This window comes from Trichosurus vulpecula, chromosome 2 (genome assembly GCF_011100635.1).
Source record: "Trichosurus vulpecula isolate mTriVul1 chromosome 2, mTriVul1.pri, whole genome shotgun sequence".
NCBI classification, from domain to species: Eukaryota; Metazoa; Chordata; class Mammalia; order Diprotodontia; family Phalangeridae; genus Trichosurus; species Trichosurus vulpecula.
This window is the reverse complement of record NC_050574.1, coordinates 20,971,092-20,996,126: the sequence shown is the minus strand read 5'-3', so window position 1 is coordinate 20,996,126 and position 25,035 is coordinate 20,971,092. Positions and strand designations below refer to the sequence as shown.

At 36.7% G+C, this 25,035-nt stretch overlaps 1 protein-coding gene across 3 annotated transcripts in view; it reads right to left on the bottom strand.

The window, feature by feature from the left end:
• Positions 1-25,035, bottom strand: part of RERE (arginine-glutamic acid dipeptide repeats) — a 591,056-nt gene that overhangs the window by 278,005 nt on the left and 288,016 nt on the right. For 2 of the 3 annotated variants that reach the window (XM_036742474.1, XM_036742475.1), the window contains exon 4: positions 21,878-22,003. The exons of the other annotated variant lie outside the window; for it this stretch is intronic. In XM_036742474.1, coding sequence (XP_036598369.1) covers positions 21,878-22,003 — 126 coding nt within the window. The remainder of the gene's footprint in view (positions 1-21,877; positions 22,004-25,035) is intronic. 3 annotated transcript variants of the gene reach the window in all.

The following is a 25,035-nucleotide window of genomic DNA, read 5'->3' as shown; positions in this document are numbered from 1 at the left end:
AGTCCAATTGAAGCATGGTTTGCAAAGGAGATCAAAAAAGGATTCTGAATACAAACCAATGTACTTTACAAAGGTTTATCAAACAGACAAAAGTCAATTCCAAACTCCTGAAAAATTATGCCATTTTAAAAGGTGTTCCATTATGTTATTTTTATTCTCCTAGACACAACTGAATTTGATTTGTGTCAAGAGCCAAGGTACAAGTTTAAAATGGATTATAACTCACAGTAACAATTTATTTGCAAGATGTACAAATGGCAAATGTCAAACTTAAAATCTACTTAAACTTCTTCCTACAGAGGAACATACCCACTTATTCTGATCTCAGTGATCATATCCTATTTCTCATATTTGAAATGTTGTAGTTCTCAATGTTTCCTGAAAATACTGAAAGTTGTGCTTTAGAGACAGTCAATGGTGAAGTGAATTTAGATGGACAGGCATGGAGGTGTGTACTAGAGGAGGGACGGAGAGTAGCGACAGAGGAAAAAAATAAAAGAGCTCTATACAAATGGTTAATACACAGAAGAAAACAAAATGAAGTTCACAAGAAGATAGAGGAGATTTTGTTACTATCATGTTAAATTTAATATAAACTTAAAGTCACCAATGTTGTCTAAATTGCTAAATCAATAACCTTTGCTTAATGTTCATTCTTCTTGACTTCTCTCAATTAAACTGACAGCTTAAACTTAAGTGAGGCAAAAATCTGAGGCTAGGAGACCAATCAGCAAGGCTATCACAATGAGGTAAATGATCAGGGCCTACACCAGGGTAGTAGCAGGGTCAGAGGAGAGAAGAGTGCATACATGAGAAATGCAACAAAGGCAGAAGTGAAAAGACTTGGCCACTTTACTGTTAAGTTACTTTTTTTTTTTTTAAAGTGCGGGTGGTAAATAATTTTACCTAGGAAAGGCTCCAAGATGAAATAAGTAACAGAAAATCTTATGCAAAATTTATCAATGAATTTACATACACTCCCCAACATCTTTTAAAGTGTTCAGAAGATTTACTGTTGAAATCTGAACACTAATATAATTCTATCAATTTGACAAGGTCAAACCTAGGGAATTTAACCCAAAAAGGACAAATAAAACATCACATACAGCCTTACATAGTTTTTTTTTCTAATAAAAGCAATAAAATTCAATTACTTAATCTAATGCAAAAATATATATATATATATATATATATATATATATATATATATATATATATATATATATATTTCAAAGACAGTTCAGCTCACATTTCATACAGATTATTGACTGTCAAAGTGAATGTTTAAGTCTTCAAGTAAATGTTGGATTTTATATTTCCTGATGTTACAGATACATTGGTATTTACTAGATTGATCAGTTCTTAAAAGAGTGAGTTGGCACAAACTTAAAATGTTTAATTTTGTGAATATTGCTCCTCCTGGCTTCAATATCTTGCATAATGTTGTTAAAAGAATAAACAGGCCTATAAAGAGATAACTTGATGGTGTACTGACTGTCAATATTTATAAGAGAAAATCCTACCTTCTACAAGAAGCCTTGCCAGTTTCATCTTCCCTCTGAGATAACTACCAATTTACCCCTGATATCTCTTGTATGTACATAAGTGCTCACATTCACACACATACATAGAAAGCCATTACTCTGCCCACTCCCACCCATTACACACAAATCTTGGCATAACATTTTCAAGGTTTCCTAAATTACAGCCATAACAACTATTATTTGTATGCTAAAATGTTCACGTTTAAATTCATAATAAAAAAGGAAGACTATTTTAAAAGATAGGCAAACTAATGCATTGTTGGTATAGCTATGAATTGGAAAGTAATTTGGAATTATGCTAAGAAAGTAAACGTTCTGTGTCCTTTGATTCAGGGCTGACACTGAAGACATATACCCAGAGAAGGTGAATGATAAAGAAAAGGCTTCCATACTAGCCAAAATATTTATAGTAGACTTTTCTATAGTAGCAAAGAATTAGAAATAAAGTTGATTTCCACTGATCAGGAAATGACTAAAAAAAAATCACTAGGATATGAATGAAATATTACTGTGTTGCAAAAAAAGAAAATGATAGCTACTGTGAATACAGAGAAGCATGGGAAGGCATAAACTGATGCAAAATATGGTAAGAACAAAGTAAAAAAACACACAATGACTTCCAAAAGGTAAACAGGAAAAAAAAACTGAAAATGAATGCTGTAATATTTTATAACCAAGCTTAGCCCCAATAATAACAATTGAGAATGTAATGTTGTTCTTTGGGTGGTCTTTTGATTAGTTATAGTTTTTGACTGTTTTATTTGTGAAAAGGGATAGCTAGCTCTTTAGCAGAGGGTACCATTCATGTTGTGAATCACTGGTGATAGAAAAGCAAAATATATGAATAATTATTAATATGTCCCTAAAACCTCAAAGGCAGAACTATGGATGTAAATCCTTATCTTTTTCCAACAGTGGAATGGTACCCGGCAGTTTAGCATAACTTTACATTATTTCATTCCCAAAATATCTTTAAGAAAGTATAGGTATCACTATTTCTATTTGATTGGGGAACAGGGGTTAAATGACATGCCTAGTGTCACCTAACTAGAGAGCACCACCAAAGTTAGAACCTAGCCTCCTGAAAGAGCTGCTCATAAGAACATGTTACAATGTATCCTTCATAACCACAACTAGAAATTACCTAAATCTCTCCTCCACAAAATGCTTTCATGATGAATCAAGGAGCATGTACTCAGATTATTAAATGATCAGATACATCACAGTGTGAGACTATAGCAAACATGTCTTATCATCTCAGACAGATAAAGCCAGGTCAATAAGGGTACCTGAGGAACATCTCCAATAGTAAATACGAAGTAAAACAAAGACCAAAATAACTTCTCTAGCACTTCGCACAGGAGAAAGTTGGGGGGGGAGGGGGAGTAGTAGGAAGAATAACACAAGCCCCTCCCTTTTTCCAGAGGCCACACCAAGCCCCAGAAATCTCATTCTGCTCACTTTACCTTGGAAATTCCCAGGCAAGGAGCCGCAGCCCCTCCCAGAACCTCCATTATAAAAGTGCCCAGCCTGCCCTCAGGACTCTGCCAACCTGCCCCTTCACTGCCCTCCTCCACTGGACTCTGCCAACCTGCCCCTTCACTGCCCTCCTCCACTCAGTCTTCCGGTCATCTTCCTCCTAGGCATGGTCTTAACCATTCCCAGCCCCAGGTGAGAACACACAGGAAGCACTTAAGAAATGCTTGCTGACTGAATAACAAAACCAAATGAACAACATGAACATAAGTGTGAATAAATAAGGAATAAAGCAGTTTTTACTCTTATGGGAGGAGTCTGAGTATAGAGAACAGAAGTCTAATCTTGTAGTCAAGGAGACTAGGGTTCAAGCTCTACTACCGTTGTGTATCTGCTATTCCTTAAGAGCAGTTACTATAACATGCTCTCCTGGCATATGTTCCTTGTGACTCACTGACAGGAGGACATTGACTCTGAAAAACTCTTTTAGAGGTAATAAAAGACTGCAATAAACTTTCCCTTCTCTCTTGTTAGTAGCCTTGTGACTCCAGTGAAGTGCTTGGCCAGAATCAGAGATGAAAGTGGTAACTATCAAAAGGAGTTCTCCCCTCAAGCATAATAAACTGGCATCTATAGAAAGTCACCCTGAGATTTCATCACCAACAATCTATGGCTAACTCAACTAAATGAGCCAAACATCTTTGGTGTTTTGGCATCTTTTGTGGATAAAAGGAAAAGGAATTCTGAACTAAATTCAGAGACATCTTTGGTAGGCTGATCTGAGGATTTTCTTGCAAAGTTCAAAGAAACACATAAGAAAAATCACAAAATAGAGCTTGAACATGTTTTAATGCATATGTTTAAACTTTTACAATTTCCATTTACAAATCAGCTGATGGCCAAATTTAAAAAAAAACCTCACAAAAATGAAAGGCAAATTAAATTGTTCTTTATATCTGGCTATATTCTATAAACTGACATTCCTCGTTAGTAAGACAATATAGTTCTTTAAAGGTAAGACACCTGATTTCATGTCCAAATAGAAAATCACTAAATGATAGAGAAAATTCAAAAATGGAGAGCATGAGGGGAGTCACTTTCCAAGAGTAATAAGGGAGAGAGACAAATCATTCATCATTAACTACAAACCACCATCAACTGTAACAGGTTCTTGAGGATATTTACTTAAAAAAAAAAAAAAAAAAGAGCAGTAATATCACTGGAGTTTGTTCACAATGTCCTACCAGCATTTCAGTTAACTAAAGAGAATCTCACTTAAAAAAAAAAAAAAGGTTTGTTTCTTTGAAGGAGAGACAGGAGAGACTATGGGACAGAGAGTATCTCAATTCCATGGTGCAGTCACTTGATACACCTGATAATTCACCACCTTCTCCTCCCCCCAAAAAACCTCAAGCAGATGTGAAAGACGATCCTATTCAGTATACCAGACTCAAGCCAGAATATGGCACTGATATGCACAGTGAATCACACTGACATTTTATCTAAGAAAGAAAACCTATTTCCAGTAAGAAAACAAATTTCAACAATAAATTATCTGTACTGACTTATGAAGTGATAGAGTGTATATCCTTAGAGATTTGATGGCAATACAAAAAATTCAACAGTCTTCAAGTAGCCCCTGATGACCCTGAAAGAAAATTTCAACTTCAGTAATCCTAAAGGTCAGAAACATTATTAAACATGACAGAATCCCTTGACATTTGCAAGTCAAAGCAAAAACTAAGTTTCCAGCTCAAATTGTATTCAACCAAGATTTTAAAAAGAAAAAAGTGAGAATAAAATTTTAACTTTGTGGTGTTCTACAAGAGGGGTTTTTTGGTTTACTTATTTATTTATTTTTTGCATTAAACAGACCCTCCTGCTTACATTATGAAAAAAAAAAGTTACTATTGTTTTTAAAACAGGTAACATCTCCTATAGAGGAGGTAGATGGCACAGTGGATAGAGGGCTCTGCCTGGAGTCAGGAGACCCTAAGTTCAAATGCTGCCTCAGACACTTCCTTGCTGTGTGACCCTGGACAAATCACTTAACCCTATTTATCTCAATTTCCTCATCTCTAAAATGAGTTGGAGACTGAAATGGCAAACCACTCCAGTATCTTTGCCAAGAAAACCACTAATTTAGTTAAGAAGAGTCGGACACCGTTGAAACAACTCAACAACAGTATCCACTATAAGGCTGTTGATTTTCTAAAATTATGAACTGGAAATTTAGCCAATATGAGGAAAGAAAAGAAAGTTTTAAAAAATCTTAAGAATAAAATCAAGGTGGTTAAAAAAAACACATAATTTTGTTGTTAAAGAAAATTACTCAAATACATTTATAATAGCCCATTGTAGGACAAAAACAAAACTTAACAACATAAGTTATAGGATGAAAACAAAATCTATGCTACAGATTCTCCCTCCGAAAATGGGAAATAAACCATATATCACAGCTGATAAGGGGAGCACCTGTGACTGATAATACAACCAATTTTGTGTTAATAGAAAAAAGAACATAACATAGTTTTGGTGTATTATTTTTTAAGTCAAGTATTTAATGAGACTTTTGTTTGTTTTTCTTCCCGATGAACCACCTAGGTAATAAATTTCCAGTTAAAATAGTTTTAAAAAAACCAGGGAAAATGCTTTTGATATACTATCTTGTTCAAATTTATTTCCTCAGTAAGTAGTTGGGAATGGGGTAGAAGAGACTTCTACGTAAATCTGTCATGAGACACTTTATTTATTAAATGTGCTTTAACAACAAAAACTAACTTTTACATAGCGCTTTAAAGTTCGTACAGCTCTGTACACGCATGGAACACACGCATGTAACACACACATGTAACACACATGTCATCTGATCCTCACAACAACAAAGGGAGACAGTTGCTATTCCTATACCCACTTGGCAGACAGCAGTTACACAACTTGCCCAGTGTCTCATATCTAGTAAGTATCTGGGGCTGCATTTGAACTCAAGCCTTCCTGACTCCAAGTCCAGTGTTCTAGCCACTGTATCACCTAGCTGCCTACTACGTGCCAAGAATAGTGGCTGGGATACAAAGTAAAAAATGAAACAGTCCCTTACTTCAAAAGCTTACATTCTATAACAATGTTATATAATAAATGTTTTAAAAATACAAAATAAATACAAAGTGGCAGGGGAAGGGGCAGTACTAGCAACTTGGGGAAAGGGGGTGGGATAATGGGCCTCAAGGATTCTTCCCCCTATAAAACACTGTAGCCAGAATGGACTTTGTTTTCTTTGAATGACTCAGCTCGCCTCGTTGAGCTTCCCTGGACGCTGGGGCTTGCTCTTCCAGGGCAGGACCAGAGCTTCCTGTGTGATGAGTCGTGGTGCTGGCTGAGGGGAGGTGTGTTAACGTGGTCTACGCTGGGGGAGGGGCCAAGTCAAGAACCAATCGGCCCTGGTCATTCAGGCGGCGCTTGATGATGTCAAAAACTCTATAAGAGGGGAGACGACAGCTTGAAGATCCTCCTTTCCTTTTCCGGTTGGAGCCAGAGCTGACTGGAGGCTAGTGGGTAATCTTCTTACCGTAGAGGGGAAGCATGTATACGATTTTGCCTTATACCATCTCGCTTCTCTGTGGCCTCCTGGTAACCCTTGTGAGGCGGACTTATTGGGCCTGGAAGCTTTTGATGAAAATATCTAAATGGGGATGCTGGTTTGTGGGATTGTTACTGTGGAGTGTAAATACATGCTTTAGTTCTCCTGCCTTCTGCCTAGAGAATTCCTTATATCCTGCGGTTCCGGACTTTTTAGGCACATATGAGATTCTCTTTGAAATCATAAATTCTGCCTTCCTAATATAAACACATGCACTTTAAATGTTGTTAAAACTAAATGAAAATAACTTTCTTAATGAACCCAATGGTCTAGATCAGGGCTGTCCTGCCTACAAGCACAGAAATTTGAATAAATGCTTTAGTAAATGAAGCTGAGCTACCACAAAGCTCTCACTGAAACAGCGAATCAAAATATATTGTCTATTGTTTCAATAAAAAGTTAAGGTTGGACAGCCCTGGTTTAGATGATTCCTTTTAATCTCAAAATTTCTATGAGATTTCATTTTCTCCAAGCAGAACAGACAGTGTCAACTACAAAGGAATCACAACATCCTAATATCCAAGCCACTTCAAAGCACCCAAGAGATTCTACAGCTGACGGCTTTCCAAGCCTGTTAGGGCAAAAGCGTGTTCCAAATGTAATACTGGAAAAATTAGGAACCCCTGAGAAACCCCTAGCTACTGACAAGCACCCCCAGAAAGAATGGACTCAGATCTCTTCGGCATTTAGCAGAAATCCCTGGGGCCCTGTGACTCCTCCAAGGAATGTCAATAGATAGGACCATCCCACTGAAGGATAACCTGGCAGACCCTTTCTGTCTAGCAGATATCCCTGGGGCTCCCTGACTCCACCAAGGAATGTCAATAAGATTATCCCACCTAATGATAATCTGACTGAATCTTTTGATCAGCCAGGCCCTTTGTTCCTGTTCCCCCCACCCTGTGACCTGGCCTGTAGGTTCCAGGAGATAATTAACCACTGTACCCCCACATGTCCTATATAAGTCACACCATCACCCCAACACGGGGCCACTGATTTGGGTTGCAGCCCCAATGGCAGACAGCTAATAAATTCTCCATTTAAAACTTATACTCTGTGGCATGTCTCACTCACTTCTGGTACAACACAAAGATGTCACTGGTATTGTGAGAAACGTGGTTTTGGGGATCGCTGGACTTCCCCAAATTGTGAGGAACACAGTTTTGGGGATCACTGGACTTCCCCAAATTGTGAGGAACACAGTTTTGGGGATCACTGGACTTCCTAGGCAGGGCCAAAGTCCTGAGGAAGAACCCTGTGATAATCCCTAAGGAAAGCTGTGCAGACCACAGGACTCCCAGAGGAAGGCCAAGTGGTAGCCCCCCCTTAATCTGTGGGGATCACAGGGCTTCCTAGGGTCAGACCCTAAGGAGGACCCAAGTGATGGCCCCTTAGAATGGCGGTAAGATCACAAGGCTCCCGAGACAGGGCCGGAAGTCCCTTTCAAAGACTTACTCTGTGCATTTTTATTAATAAATGGCTTTCCTTACCCAAACTGCTTAATGAAAAAGTCTAGTTAACACTCTTGGATACAAAGTAAAATTCAGTTTTTCACACACCCTCCCCAAAAAGACAGGAATAATAGCATTTAAAATCTGATGTTATTAGTTTTCCAAACAGTCTTTAGCTGAGTGGCATATAACTCTCAAAAACACCCATTTTGAGATACCAAGGCTCTAGATATTATCTTCCTTTCCTAGGATAATGGACCATGAGGTTTCAACTTTTCCTCCCTCATTCCCACTGGAAGTACCCATGGATAGTCTTTATATTCTCAATTAGGGCTTAGAGAGAAAATGAAAGGAGCAGATAGTGTCTCAGCCTGTCCCCACCCCCCTAGGATCCAAATAGGTAACAAAGCTCTACAAGAAATTCAATGTTGACATTCTCTAGAGCTCAACAACAATCTCAGAACCCATCAGGCCCCCAAAAGCCACAGCCTATACTGTTGTTACCTAGCAGCTTGAAGCTTCCTCTTTCCTTTCACCTCCTCCAAAAGTGCACTGTTAGCAGTAAGTCATCAACTCTAATGTTTCTGTGAAGATGGTGAACCACTAGGCTTTATCAACTAATTGTCTTACAGATTCAGGCATTGTCAATGGACCTGTAGTTGAACTTCCTATATGTTCTTTTCTCTAATTATAACAGGAATTCCTTGAGAGCAAGGACTGTCTTGTATCCCTATAGCTTAGCACTGTGTTTGGCACTTTGCTTTCCATTCTATGTGTAAAAGATTTCAAATGAGCTGATACAACTGACACTTTCCATTCCCTGTACAAAAAGTAAAAAATCCTCACACAAATTGCTTCTACTCCACAGTACCCTAAGGTAAGAAATCACTTCTTCTAAGACCTGTCACCAGCAAGGGACACAAGGGCAAAGCCTTTGTCTCCATCCCAGTTCCACAGCCTTGCCCTTGGATTGGGATAATGCAGTACTCATCAAATGGTGGTTCCTTTCTTCCTTTATTAAAGCAGACACAAAGGATCAAGCTGTTATTTTTCCTGCAAACTGTCTGAAACTCCACTAGACACCTAACAGGGCAATCATCAGTTTAGAAACCACAAAACGAGGGCAACGCCAACCTCTGGCATAATTTCCTCTAGGAGAAGCAGAAAGCACAGAGTACATTATTCAATATGTCATGTTAAGGTAACATGTCAAATGGAATTGGTAATTGGTAAGTTATCCCTAAAGCATTTTGTTAAACACTTCCCCCCAATCCAACTATACCTCCCCCCTCTCCAAAAAGAAAAGAAAATATGGAGGCAGGGAGAGAATAAGATGAGCAAAGCAAGACTTTGCATTCAAAAACCTTGGTTTAACATAAGCAGGAAAATACAAAGCTATCCAGGCAAGAGTAAATCATGAATCTATAAAGGAGCATTGTAAAAAGGAAGGGAATTATCAAAACGGATTCATAGACAGAGTAATTTTAATACAAAATGCCCAGCAAATCTCTGTGTGCTATAGACAAATCACCAGCTGAGGCAAATCCCAGATAATGAAACATTGTAAGAAGGGCCCTTTTTAATAATTTAGCCTCTGTCAAGGAGTTTGTATTGATTCTTGTTTTCAGCACAGGGAGAGAATGTTATCTTCAGCCTTACAGCTCAGTGACAGCATCAGTGAATTTAATCACTGAACCACTCCTGCCATGCAATCCTTAAACTGTCACCTCTGATTCTTTGTCATTCCCTGTTCATTTCTTCATAACGCCATCTTTCCATAGATTGTCTCTCCTTCTTAACCCATGCTGACCATAGCAGCATTTCAAGCTTCCCGATTAAAGATATTTGTCAATCCTCATTTGCCAGCCATTAAAAAAGAAGAATTGAACACAGCCTCAGATAGATGTCTGAATCCCATCTCTTTTGTAAACAAGTCTGCTCAGTATCTTAATAGCAGACTTATATGAGGATCAGAGCGATAGTGTGCCAATCCTTGGACAGCTGCTCTAATGAATATTTTGAAAAATATAGCCAAAAAGAGATGAGTAACAGGAATAAAAATCTCAGTGACAATCAAAATGGATACATATCAATTACCTGTTTTGTTTCCAATCTAGGCTGGAAAAGTCAAAAAACCCACCAAGTATCAGGAATACTGGCCATCGAACTGGTACCACCGATGTGTGTGTTCTTGGATGTAAGAAGACAGCACTACTATCCAATTTTCATTTGAGAAAAATGCAAATGCTATTTTATTAACCCACTGTGAAGACAACTGCAAGGTCCTAAATGACATTAGTAAAGTAAAAAAACAAAACAAAGAGAAAACCAAAATAAAATTTGACTTGGGTGGGGGTGTGTTTGTTTCTTGGCTGGGGATGGGACTTGAGAAGTGTCTCTATTCTGATTTCATATAAATTCTCACTAGATTCTTTTCATGATCCCTTAGATCCTAGTAAGCTTCCCAAGAGTCTTTGCAGTCAAGGTCATGATACAAAGATTTCCTATTATAGGTCACCAGCCTGCATTTCACAATTATCTTTTTGATGCATTTCTTCCTTTCTATCCACACTGTAAGTTGATACAAGGCCCTGAGGCAATCCCACTGAATACTCCATTCAAATCAGGTGTCAAGGAGAGAGCATGCAGACAAAATGCTTCAATCAAGTAAACAGAGCAGCAGCATCATAACTGATATTGTATCCTGATGTATGGCAAGTACACCGTTCTTGCCTGTCTTAAAAGCACTTGTAAGCAACTTTGATACTCATACTCAAAAGCGCAGCCAATCAGCATTTGAAACAAGATAATAAAAAATCGAATGAAAACAGGAATGTGATACAGCAACTTTAGCACTTTCTGAAGCAAAACGTGATCATGTATGTAGAAGTATATATATGCAGCCAATTCGATAAACATTTCTATAGCACCTGCAACATGCCAGGCACTGTGCTAAGCAGACACGAAATCTAAACAGTTTCCAAATGATTACAATATTTAAATCTTGAAAGAAGATCTGAATCATAAGGCTGATCTCTACTCACTTAGAACCATTTAAACTGTGGTGATGGAATACTTATAATTTGATTTTGTTTCACTGTTGTGGAGAGGAGACAGGGGAGATTTTTTTTTTATTAGAAAGAAAACATTTATATTTGTTGTCTTGGGATGGATTTTGGCCAGTCATTCAACTAGCTTTCATCAATAACTGATGACTACCATTCCCAGTCATATCGAGCAGGGACTTTCTGTTAAAGTAATTATTTTAACACGATAATCAAACCATTAACTGAAATTTTAAATTAATATACTTTAATCTAGCTGGGGCTAGTGGGGCAGAGCACAGTATTAAATATAACTTTACTTTGTTTCATTCTCAAGTGAGACAGTATACCATTGCTTTAATTTTCTGATACCTTGGATTCAAAGTAAATGTAAATATTTACTGTATGCTTTGTTATACTTTCAATCCAGGGGATTTCTTGCCTTGCAAAGGACACAAAGCTATCTGCCAGGATATTTCATCTCGCTGACACTGTAGCTGGAGTGCCTGGTAACTCCCACTGCCATGTGCCAGCCCTTTAGCCTATCAGCACTTGAGTGTCTCCAAGGATTTGTAAAAGGAAAAAAAAAGTTTCTTACAGAGATAGAAAAAATTCATTAACATTTTATCAGAATGTATTTCCAAAAGCAGGCAATACGATTGTTTAGGTCTGAAAGCTGGCAGATCTGAAACATTTTTAACACTACAAGTGCCATATCAGTGATTCTTTCAAATACAAGAGACAGAAATTTAAATAAGCAACAAAAGTCAAAACCACAGGGAAAATACGTAGTAAAAAGTAGAGAGGGAAGAAAAGTGGGGGAGTTTTGACTTTAAATTTTAGTAAACAAGAGATACTTCTTTTACTCTTAAATTTAATAGGCCTCTTTTCCTAAACACAATTTATGTTCATTTTTTTATTACAATTGTAAATTCATTTTATAGTTTCATTTCATTATAACTCATCTTATATTCTCATGCTGACTCTTATATGAAAAGGTCAAAATGTCATGGTCTAAATTAGTTATCAATAATGATGTAATGTACTAATTGGGTGGGCATTTTTTACCCTGATAACTTATTAGCTAGATCTTCTCTAATTATTGTGTCACTGTGATTATGAATTGGTTCACTTGTTCAAATATACACAAAGGTGTTTCAATTTCTTCTTCAAGTTTCTCAATGGGCTTTCTCTATACTGCCATCTGAAGCCATTTGAGACAATTTTGAAACACAACTATGGCCAGATGAACCACATATACAGCTGTCTTGGGTACCTTTGCTTTTAAGACTATTTTCTTGATGCTCTGTGAATATATTTAATCTGTCCAGATGTTGCTGTTGCTCCATCAACCAGCAAGCACCAACCATATCAACCAACAAATGAATTAAGACTAAAGTTCTTCCTAAGATGTTCATATACTGTGCCCACTCCTCATTTTGGGTTGGGTTGACTAGTATAAAGAAAAATAACTTTGAAAAACTTAAGAATGTGGATCAATGCAATGATAAGTAAGTCCAAAACAATTAAGATTAAACACCCCTGGGGCAGCTAGGCAGCACAGTGAGTAGATCACTGGCCCTGGAGTAAGGAGGACCTGAGTTCAAATATGAACTCAGACACTTGACACACTTACTAGCTGTGTGACCTTGGGCAAGTCACTTAACCCCAATTGCCCTGCCTTCCCCCCCCCAAAAAAAAAATTAAACATGCCACTTCTCTTGCCAGAAGTGATTACTTTAAATTGCAGAAAGACACATTTTCAGACATAATGAATTGTGGCAATTTATTTTGAAAAACTATACAGCTATGTATTGAAGGCTTTATTTTTCGGTACAGTTGCTGATGTTGTTTAATTTGCTCAGTCAATACCTGACTTCATCAATTGTATATTGAAAAAATAAAAATATTTCTCCCTCTTCTTCAGGATAAATACACTGTGTAAAAAAGCAAAGGTACAAACTCGATGCACACATGCCTATCTGTCTGTCTATCTCTGTGTCTCTCAATGGCATGGTGTTAGTATTTGAATGTATTTTTACTATGGTACAAGAATCAATCTTTATAATCTACGCCAATGTACAAAATAAATCTATAGCATTTTTTTTAAAATAAGCAATCATTTCAACCTCTTAGCAGGGCTGTAAAATAATAAAGCCAAAATACTTGCCCTTTCATTTTTATTTCCTGACCCTAAATACCACCGAGTACTATATACACTCAATGGAGATTTAATAATGTTCAGATGCAAATAAAACACACTAATTCAAACAAAATCAGGTTTTTTTCCCTTTTAAAATTTGTATGGATGTTCTTCTATCCTGCTAAGTCAGGAAGATACCTCACTATACTGCTCACAAGAAACAAAAACAATTAAGAGACATGAACTAATTCAACCTCAAGAATTTGTTAACAACAATCTCACCCTCCACTATTTCTTGAGGAGAAAGTGTATATAGAACCTCCTCATCCCCACTCCCACCCCTGTGAGAATCCTGTGAATATTCGATATTTGTAAAAGACTAAAAATCCAAGATTTTAACCCAAAAATGTATTTTCTTCATTTTCTAAGAGAGTTTTTTAAGTACAAGTTTAAGACAATTTTAAAATGTGTAGTATCTGGTAAGATATTATGCTGGTAAAGAGAATTGGCAGCAGAAAACTAATGACCTGAAGTCAGATAATGCTCTAGACAAGAGGCAGTTGGGCTGCCAACTGCCATCAGGAATGCTACATAGGCTTTTTAATGGCTTTTTCACTTTAGTTCCCAAAGATACTTTGGCACTTACAGGGAAAAAAAAAAAAACCTCCCAGTCACTCTCAAAGATCTCGTACTAAAGAAGATACAAAAATAAATGTTGCCACTGAAATCAGTCTGAGATCATAAAATGAGAGTAAAAATTCAAAGAAAATTTAGGAGCCCCCTTAAAAAATATTTCCATCTCCAAGATTAACTGTGATGCTCTTAAGCCTCTGAAAAGGAGGGATTATCTTCCTAGAACAATGCAGGAGAAAAAAGGGGGAGGGGAGAGACAGACTAAAAATTCAACTTAAAAATAATGGAGTATCTCCCAGACAAAGCAGGGCAGAGGAGCAGAGCAGCTATGAACAAATTTAAAAAGAAAACAGAGATAAAAACTAATTATTTGTTCTCTTTCTGTTTCAAAAATTATCATTTCTTATATGGAATGGTTCTCTGGGAAGGGACGGTGGAGGAATACTGGGGAAATCTATGGTCATGTAGATAGATAGACAGATATATAGATAGAGATATAACTTATTGTTTAAAAATTGCAATTAAGCGAATTTCATTTGTCAAAGTACAACTTAATCCATTTTTTTCCTTCTCTTCTAACAATATCCCGAAAGAGAAAAAGCATTTCCTTTCTCTCTTTGTAACCCCAGCATCTAGCACGGTGTCTTATACGTATCAGATGCATAATAAATGTTTGTTCAAATGAATTAAAATTAATTCTATGAATCACATGGAGCAGCCATAAGGGAAGAATATTCTTCATTACTATTCTCATTGAATATTGTTAGGTAGGCAGAAAGAACATCTTAATGTTATTATGGATCACCCATAGTAACACTGAAAAGGCAGCATCTCCTAAGAGACTAATTAATATGTAGCTAAACAGGCAATAAGAAAGATTCCTTCCCAGACTAGCAACAGGGGAAAAAAAACCACAACAAAAAAGTACAACTGCCCTAGATTCAAATGGAATCTAGAAGGTGACATTTATGCATTAACTGGTTTTTAATCATTTAAAAATATTGTGAAGGCCCAATTCCACCACAGCCACACCAGACACAGTTCATCAAAGTTCTTCTACAGCACAGTGTAGTATTTTTAAATTATCACAGTATGAGATCTCTCTGGTAAACCACATCATTAAAGCTTAAGATGGATAAAGGGAAGCTCTAAGTAAATTTAGTTGCCTTGAAAGAATAGAATACTATGCACATTAATTTTTAGAACCCTGGAATCAAGGTCACAGTCACTACATCACTTCTATTTCTGAGAAGCCCAAATAATTTGAAATCACTAAGTGTCAGTCTGGAAAACTTAAAAGCAGACAGGGAGAATCTACCATTTAATTTGTACAAGTAACTCATCAACTCACCAAAATTCTGTTGACAGAGCATCACAGATTTATAATTAGGTGGAAAAAAAATATCACAAGACCTATTCCAATCCATTCATTGTAGAGAGGAAGAAAATGAGATGCAAAAAAGTGAATTTACCAGCTAGGGGCATATAGATAATAAGCAATAGTCTTAGCAAAGAAGGAAAAGAGGGATGAGATCACAGAGCCATCTGGTAACTGTTTTGCACCCAGCACCATATTAAACATAAGCCTAAAGTGGGTGTTCAATAAATTGTTGATGGATTGGAGAGCCTCTTACAACAATCCAACTATTATTTCTGAGATCCTCCCTGATCTTAAAAAAATTAAACCTAAATTTTAACAGCTTTTAAAATGATCATGTTCTTCAAAGAGCAGCAATCCAAAAGAAGTTGGTAAAGACAGCAATAACTACAAAGAGTTCCAGAGAAAAAAGATGTTTTATAAAGCATGATACAGGCACGATGAAAACTGTCAGGAAAATGCCTCTGAGCTGCAATATCTCCAGCCACCCACTGAAGCACTGTTGTACACTGTCAGTATGTGACAGATCCCTTAATGGCTGTCTTAAACACACAGACAGATCTGGCTAAAAATGGAAACTGTAAGTAATCCAATTCAAATACAAGGGCATCATATTCACCTAATGAACAGGAACAGAGAAGAAACAAAAAATGCACTGTATTCTCTTACACTGAAGCACATTCCATTACACAGAAAATAAATGTTCATTTTAAGCCAGTTTTACAGAGCAGTATATCTTCCACTTTGGAAGGAATTTCGGTTACACTGCCATGTAATTTGTATTTCAACAGCCTGGTATTGCAAACAGTTGAGGGCAGGGGAGGGGATAATCCTCATTCCTGAATCCAAGAGAAATCTAAGTTATTATTTTTCAGGTTTTTTTGTGCTTCTTTCCACTTCTCTGCCTTCTCACAAACCCTAGTGCCAGCCTCAAGACCTTCCCCCACCCAACCCCACCAGAATCACCCTTTAGAAGAAAACGTTAAATTTAATGGGTTATTAGACACAAATAGAAAAGCTCCCTTTACAACATCAATATATACAAATCAAAGAGAAAAGTTAAAAATCTGTAAAGTGAAACACATGAGAGTGTATGTGATCATTAATGTGAGCACAGAAACGTCAATTTATACCTGAATATTGACACTAAAACCTTAAATCACGATGAGGTCAATGCTACCCTATAAAAACTAAATTAACAAAAATAAGTCTATTAAGGAAGACATCTGGTGTATTATAGCAAGGAACGTTAACGATATTGTTTGAAACCCTGTAATCAATTTTTTCCCCTAGCAGCTCTATCATTACACTGTATTAGATCTGTATGCCTGTGGAATTCATTAAGTCTCTCCACACGGTGGGGTCTTTGCCAATTGGATCTGGTTCAGATCCTGCTAAAATGATATTGGCAGCACTCAGTGCCTTTAAAGAACAATCAATAAAGTTACATTTGTGCAGCATCATCCTGACTATAGGATGAATTATGGTCTTACTCTAGAATCTCTTTTAAGCTCAAGTATGATCATCTAATCATCTGCACATTTAAATCTATTGTAAAAAGAGAAATATTGGTAATCAAATTTTGGAAGCCAGTCATGCAGGATTAATACCAATACAATGTAATGGGTAAAATTATAATCAGTGCAGCAAATACAAGTTAATGAACAATGTGGAAATTGCAAAAGACAATAAATAAAACAGTATACAAAATCAAATCATTGGAAGGACACAGAGAGAAAATTCCTATTATTAAAGATAGACATTTCTTAAATGTGAAAAGAAACTGTTTGATAAGCATAGTAAATTTATACATCGTACTTATTAGTGGTTACTTTGTCCCCCAAAACAAGACAATATGTACATCCTAGAAACAAAACCAGGTGCAATTTCATCATTAGATTTTTTTTCTTAAGCCTCTACCTTGGAGAAGCTCTCAACTATACACATGCATCCTAGACATTGAATAAAGTAAAGCGCCAAAGATCTACAAATCAATCATTGGTAGCTAAATAATAATTACTCATTTATACCAGAACTAAAGGAGTGAACATAAAACGAAAGGAGACCCTTAATTAACTTTTCAGGTTAAAATTAAAATGAGGATTTTTTTTTAAAATTCTTAAAATCAGAATGTCAGAACTGAAAAGACCTTTGGTTCAATCCCACCATTTTACAAATGAGGAATATGAGGTCCAGAGAAGTGGCTGTAGCATCACCCAACTAACCAGCAAAGCCAGCCAGGGCAATAATCCCAGTCTTTGTGCCCCACTCCCACAGCCAATGCTTGCTCACTTGCACTCCTCAAAAATTGGGTGGCTTTCATTTTCCTTGGGTTCTGTCATTCTACTCATAAGTGAGTCTAGACTTGGTAATGTTAATGGGAAAGGAAGATCTTCCTCAACCAGTAATAGGCCTAAGGGACCTACTTTGAGTTCTGGCCCAGCTCACAGATGTGATACATCCTGAGTGACAGAGCCCATTGGAGGAGGAAAATTTGCTTAGGGGAGGTTTACTTGTAGGAAGACTTTCACACCTTGGTACTAAGTTAATTAGGCACTGAGTAAATTAGTCACTTTCTGGCTCTCAGAAGTGTATATATATATATATACTCTGAGTTGGTATTTTATTTTGGGGGGTTTACTTGTGAGAAGGATCTTGTGATTTCTTGGTCGAACTCTGATTAGCCCCCAACTCCTCATATTTAAAGGCTCTCTCAATCCAGTGATGTAAGTAAAGTATATAGCAAAATTGTTTTGATTCAGGCAGTCAGAGCCCTGTCTGTTGGTCTTTATGCTAATTTCTCTGCTTGTATCTTCTCTGACGTTCAGGGTGTTGACCTTTCCCCTGAACTAGTGAATGTAATTAGAAGTAGGATTGTTAACCCCTTTTTGAGCAGTCTTTCCCAGAAAAGCAGACTAAAGAATCTGTGTTAGCAGCCAACCTGGGTATGCTAGGGTGCTTGCTGCTACAGACTTCCACCTCTCTCCTTAAGCACCTAATTCATAGCTTATTAGCCAAAAATGTATACAGATCTATCACATCCTGTTGTCTCCCTTTTGCAAGATACGCTCTCGCTCCATTCTTTTGCTAGCAAACTCATAGGATTTATGATTTCCACTCATGGCATCCTATTTTCCTCTTTCATTCACTCTTTAATAAGACGAATTTAACTTTTCTTGCTCTATTATCTGGGAATCTTGCTATCTTTCTGAGAAAACAAAGTGGGAGAATCTCCTATAAATTAGTCTAAATTCATGACTGTGACCAACTTCTTTCAATTGGTCCATCATAGGAAAATGATACGGCCAAAGGAATAGTAAAGACTATAAAAGCCTAGGCAAAAAAAAAAAAAAAAAAAAAGAGCCTCATTAGGTGAATTTTTCACTCCTACTGGTAAGAGGCATATTTGGGAATTGAACATCAGGTTAAAAGGGTAGCATGTCAAAACAGCTTTGATTTCTGGATCAAGGTCTGAAATAAGGAAATGATGAGATCTGGGCAATGAGGTATGCACTAAATGATAAGAAAGACATTTACCTGAAATTTGCAAATCTAATCAAACAGGTTTTAAAATAATAAGAGAACAGGAAAGAAAAGTTTCCTACATATAGCTGTCAAGATAGCTATAAAAGGTAAAGAAAAATAGTAATAGAGATATCCGGTTATTTACAATAAAACACAGGAAGGGAGTCAGCAATGGAACTCAGACTCACAATCATAAAGTATGATTGTCAAACAAAGGGAATGGATAGCAATAGATAGGATACATGACCATCCTATGGCTCTAGAAGGATATACTAGTGAGGAAATCTAGTAATCAGAAAGAGGAAGCATTGTGGAGAAAACTTGAATGAAGATAAATGGGAGCAAATATTAGTCCCAGCTGACACACTTCCCTTCTTTCTGTTAAGAAACAGCAAATTGTAAAAGCTCAAAGTTACATATGTTTCAGTCAGAAACACCATATTAGTTTTACTTAACTGACATTCTAAGGAAAAGCATCATGGAAGGCTGTTTACTAAGAGGTGAGTGTTGTATCAAAATCTATCAACAGAAAACAAAGATCAATAAGGGAATGAATGGAAGCAATAACATTAGAGTTATGTGGGCAGAAAAAGAAAACAGATGCCTAGTGAAGAAGAATTGTATGGTAATGATGGGGGAGAGGGGAGAGAGAAGAAAGCTTTAATTATCATACCCAAAAAAATGGCACAGAAAATAAAGCAGGACCAAGAGTCTGAGATTTGAATTGTCTCAGATATCTATAGTTGTATAAGGAAAGGCAAATCAATATGCCTCTTAGAGCTTCAATTTCCGTGTGTATTATATCTGCATATACATATGTATACTCACATATATACATATACACATACTGTGTATATATATGCATATGAAAGAAGGATAATAATCACATATCCACTGTCTAGCTCAAAGAATTGTTTTGAGAAAGATACCTCATAAAGCTTAAAGTGTTATACAAATGGGTGCTCTAGGGTTTTATGTCCTGACCCATTGGCATCTACCTCCAGTATCTGTTTCAACTCTTTAGTTACCCACTAAGAAGTTACCACATTTGCATTACTGAATACATTTCTGTTGGAACTCTTTGACAAAACCAGAGCATTTAACAATTTCCTATCTTGCTCTGATGATACTTTCCCTCCTTCAAAAGGAAGCAACAAGGGGAAATGGTTGTATGGACAAAATTCTATCCACGAAAGGTGAAACTGTTGTTGAAACAGACATGAAATGTGGCCAGGGAGAGGGAGTCATCATAGAATTCATGGTACAGGACAGAAAAGCTAGGCATCACCTGAAATGAAGCCTACATCTCAAGAGATGAAATTCAATGCGTTCAAGGAAAGAAGAGAAACGTAACCTCTCACCGCTAAAAAGTGTTGTGCATCAGTGTGGAATAGTGTTAAGGAGAGCGCTAGATCTGGAGTCAGGAAACAATGGGTTCAATACCTGGCTGAGACACTGTGTGACCCTGGGGAGGCCACTTTGTCTCTCTGGGCCTCAATTTCCTTATATACAAAATGAAGTAGTTGGATTCCACAGCATTCTACTATAGGTCTGGGCCCTTCTACTATAAATCTATGATACTATTAAGTCAGGCCAAGAGAGATATGAAACTCTCAGGAAAGAAATTTTGATGACATAAAGAGAAAATTCTGATGGGGAGGAGAAGAAAGGGGACAGTACCCAGCCTTGAGGTAGATGAATGATAACTGAAGACAACAGCAAGGCAAAAGGAAAGGAAGAACTCTTATTTTGTTTCTGTTTTCTGTGTTAGGGAGAATAACTTTGGGACTGGAAAAGATGTTAGAACAAAAAAAGCTAATATGGATGCTGAAAGACAAAAAGAATAGTCAAAAAGTACCTCGCTGTCTTCGATGTGTTCTAATCATGAGGCTTCAATGCATTCCATTCACTACTATTCTAGCTCAATCTGATCTCTCTATTCTCTAACTGCTGCTGCATTTAGTTGACAACACAGATTTTAGCATTGTACTGTTTCATTATTTGATAATTGGTACATTTTAGAGTCATCTTCCCAATTAGATTCTAAGTTAACTGAATGATGGAATTATGTCTCATATAAAAACACACAAACACACCTAAAACTTCCAGAATGAATCAAGAACAAGAAAAATGTCTACTAAATGCTATCTCACTGTAAAAACAAAAACAACACATTATTATCTAATAGTGGACACTGAGTGTGGGGGGTTGGAGGGAGAGGAAGAAAGGAGCTGGGGTGGGGGGGAGAATATAATACCTTATGTTTATGTATAATACATGATAATATGTCATCTTATAACAACTCGAGACTTTTACATATAGCCCATATCTATACCAGGGTAGAAAAGAAGTTATTTAGCAGGCTACAATTCTGAATGGGATCATTCAGACCAAAAGTCAGACCAACATTTGTGTTTTTAATCCTAAAGTCATAGATTGAGACAGGTCTTTAGAGAGCAAGTCAAATGCCCCCATTTCACAACCAAGAAAAAGAGGAGACAACTGAGACGAAGGAGAATTAGCTTAGCCAAGAACAAAGAGGACTCAAAGCGTCCTCTCTCTACATGGCACTACACTAAGCTAGACAATGCAAACAAGTAGATCTTTCTCAGTCACAACAGCACAATTCCAGTCAAGGTGGCCAGGAAGAGAACACATAATGTCACTGAGACTTATGTGCCATAGATGTCAATGAGTCTGGGGAAAAGCACACTTGGACTCGGACTTACCCCCATCTTTCCCCACTTCAGGTGCCAACCTCCATAACTCGCTGCTGATTGCCAGCTCCTGCTCCTTGCAGCAGCCCAGCATGCTCTCTGCTGGTGCCATCATACCCGACCACCAAAACCCAAAAGTCTGAAATGGTCCTAGAGGGGTAAGGCAATTCCCGTATTTTGTTTCCTCTGTGCATGTACTTTTTTACTCCTTTAAAACCACATACAATACAGCACATTTCAAAGGGGGCTTTGGGGACAGGTAATATTCCTATTTTATACCCTATGGGATATAAAATACTGATAGCTTTTAAAAACGGGATTCTCCTTACCCCTACAGGCCCTCTCCCGGCTTCAGTAAGGTGATGTGGTGGCTGTGATGCCACCGGTAGAGAGCATGCTGGGGGGTCACACAGAGCAGGAGTTGGAGATCTGCAACAGGCCTGCGAGTTGTGAACCTAAAAAAGAAAAGAGTCTTAAGTTAACAGGCCCAATGCCCCTCTTGTCCTGGTTGTTAGGGGCACTCAGCAGAAAAAAAATTAGATACTGACAAAATTCCTTTAGCAGATCATCTTGGTACCTCAAATGTAATTGTTTGTGAAGTTACTATCTGAAACCAATACCACAAGTGGCCTTTCTGAACTAATCAAAACTTTGCCTCTCAATTGTTTTTTTACAAACAGAAATATATATCCTTGCCTAGTCCCACATGTTAATAAGCTGTTTGCCAATAGGCAGTATAGCATGTGCCTCTCAAGAATAACCATGATGAAAATACCACCTATGATACAATAGAAAAGCACAGAATCAGTGGAAGACCTCGAATACATTAAATAACAAAGGAGCTTTAAGGACACAAACTATGCATACAGACAGAAACTGTAGAAATGGCCTGTACACATAAACTAAGCATTCAGGACAAAATGTAAAGAGATGTTCTGGAAGGCAAAGAAACAAAACAAGGATTCATACTCAGGAAAATGAGGACACTCCAAAAACAGAGTAGCCTTCACTGGCCCCCATCATTTCTCTACAATTTTAGTTATAGTTTGCATTCATATAATAAGAGACCAATGATTAAGGTTTAGAAATTTGGACTTTAAACAAACCCAAAAAAGAGATTTCTAAACCCCACCCAAAATGCTGACATGTAAATTTAGTAACCAGAATCCAGATCATAAAAACTGAATAAAATACAATTTTATTTTGGGGATATAGCTGACTTAGATTTATCTTTTAAAGAGTCACATTAAGTGAGAAAAGACAGTTTAAAAACAACTTCTGGCCTATGTCACTTTACTCCAACAATGATCCTTATAATTCACAAATGATCCATGGGATAGAGTTTGAATATGCACAATCCAAATATCATATTCAAAATGTCTTTTACATATGCAATATGTAAAAGTTAGATAACAGAATGAATAAATACAACACAACCCCAAAGGTATCTGAAATCAATTTCAAAATTAAGGAGTCAAATCATTACACAACCTGAATTTTTATTTATAGGCATCCTTCAATCAATTAACCAAAAAGCATTTTATTACTATGGCATGCCCAAACACTGTGCCAAGTAACAAAAATACAAAGAAAGGTAAAAACAATCCCTGCCCTCCAGGAGTTCACATTCCAATATGGATACAACAGGTATAGATACCTAAATACCAAATAGATGTACATATTAAAGATATATTTAGAGTAGTTGAAAGGTCATTTCAGAGGTGAAAGCACTAGCTCTGGGGAGAATGGGAATGGTTTCCTGTAGAATGAAGCCTTTACACTGAGACTTAAATGAAGCCAGGAAACTAAGAAATAGGTAGAAGAACTGAAATAAAGCATTTTAAACAAAATTTTTCTAAGTGGAAAAATATTTTAAATGTAATAGAACCTTGAATACTATTGTGATTCACTTTGGGAAGCAAGTAGTCTGCATAGAGTTAATGTTATAGACTACTTAGAATTTAAAAAGACAAGTCATAATAAAACAAGTTTATGTCAGGCTATAAAAAAGAGAACTTCCTGTTAGTCATTCTCCAATGACTTCTAAAACTACAGTACACTACGATAAACTCTGTGTCCAAAATGATGAAATTCAACAAAAGGAAGATCTTAGCTGTCAAAGAAAAGATACAATTATCTTCTGTGCAGCTTATTCTATTAATGCAAGGAAGTAAATTACTTTTTAAAAAATTTATTTAAAACAAAAAGAGTGTCAAGTTAACCTTCAAAAGATTTAATTAAGCAGAACACTTCATTCCAGCATTCTGGTTAATTGAGATGAAGTTCATTAGATGGTTTACTGAAAAAAAGATTTATCTGTATTTAAGCATAGATAAGCAGGCTAACACAATTGTGCAAAGATTCAACAGCACTGGTGAAGTCAGGTCAGTAAGTCAGCTGTCTTGTCATGCTTGGTTTACAACATCTTTGCAAAAGGTTTATGCTGCAAGATCACTTGCTAATTCTGAGTGTATAGCCCACATCATTTACAGATCACACAGAGGAATTCTAAGTTTCTAGTGCTTTTCTATAGATATTGTAAGTGATAAAAAAAATGGATTAATATTGTAGCAAGGCGGTTTTCAAAAATAATATATGCCACGTTTTTTGTTTTTGTTTTTTTAAAAGAAAAAGAAAAACAATCATTAGAGCTTTCTACTCTGGTATAGAAACCAGTTTTGATGTTTTCAAAATGTTAATGAAACAAATAATCAGATTTTTTTCCCCTGTGACATTTTAGGCATAGTATTTCAAAACAATTATACTATGGAAAAAAATAAAATAATCTGTATCAGAGCAATAATCAATTAACATTTAAATCTCATTTGGTTCTTCCAAGATGGGCAGCAGTAAGAGGAGACTGATTGTCAGGAAGTGGCACCTAAGAGTTAAAAAAAAAACCAAACAGATCAAAGCTATTTAATTGGCATCAATATTTTTCTTTTCTCCAGTCAGTACTTGATTAACCATCCCCCATTCCCAGGCTATCACCACTATTCCTCAATAAAGTGTCATTTTACACCAAAGAGGACAAGATATTCATGAAAATATATCAGCAGCAACTACTTCCTCAAAGGAAAAAAATAACAATAACGTTCTTCAGTTGATTACTTCTGTCACCATCTGAGATTGAAGGACTTCACCTTACTCTCTCCTTTTCCACAAATCTGAAGACATTATAAACAATTCTCATATTTTCTGAAGGATAGAATTTAATTCTTATACTACTGATATATCATTCTAAAATAAGCATAAGTATCTTCCTTTAGCATATGACACTGTTGGGGGGGGGGGCGGTTCCTAAAAAATAAGAGCCTGTAGAAACTGCTGGTGAAGGGAAAGTCATTTTAACTTAAGCAAATTAGCAGTGAGTATCATCTCCTCACTTTAAAATGTACTTTTTTTTTTACAGAATTTGCCCTGAAATATAAAAAATTAAAAGGAAAGTAAACAATAACTATGAAAAATATGGAATATGATTTAGGTA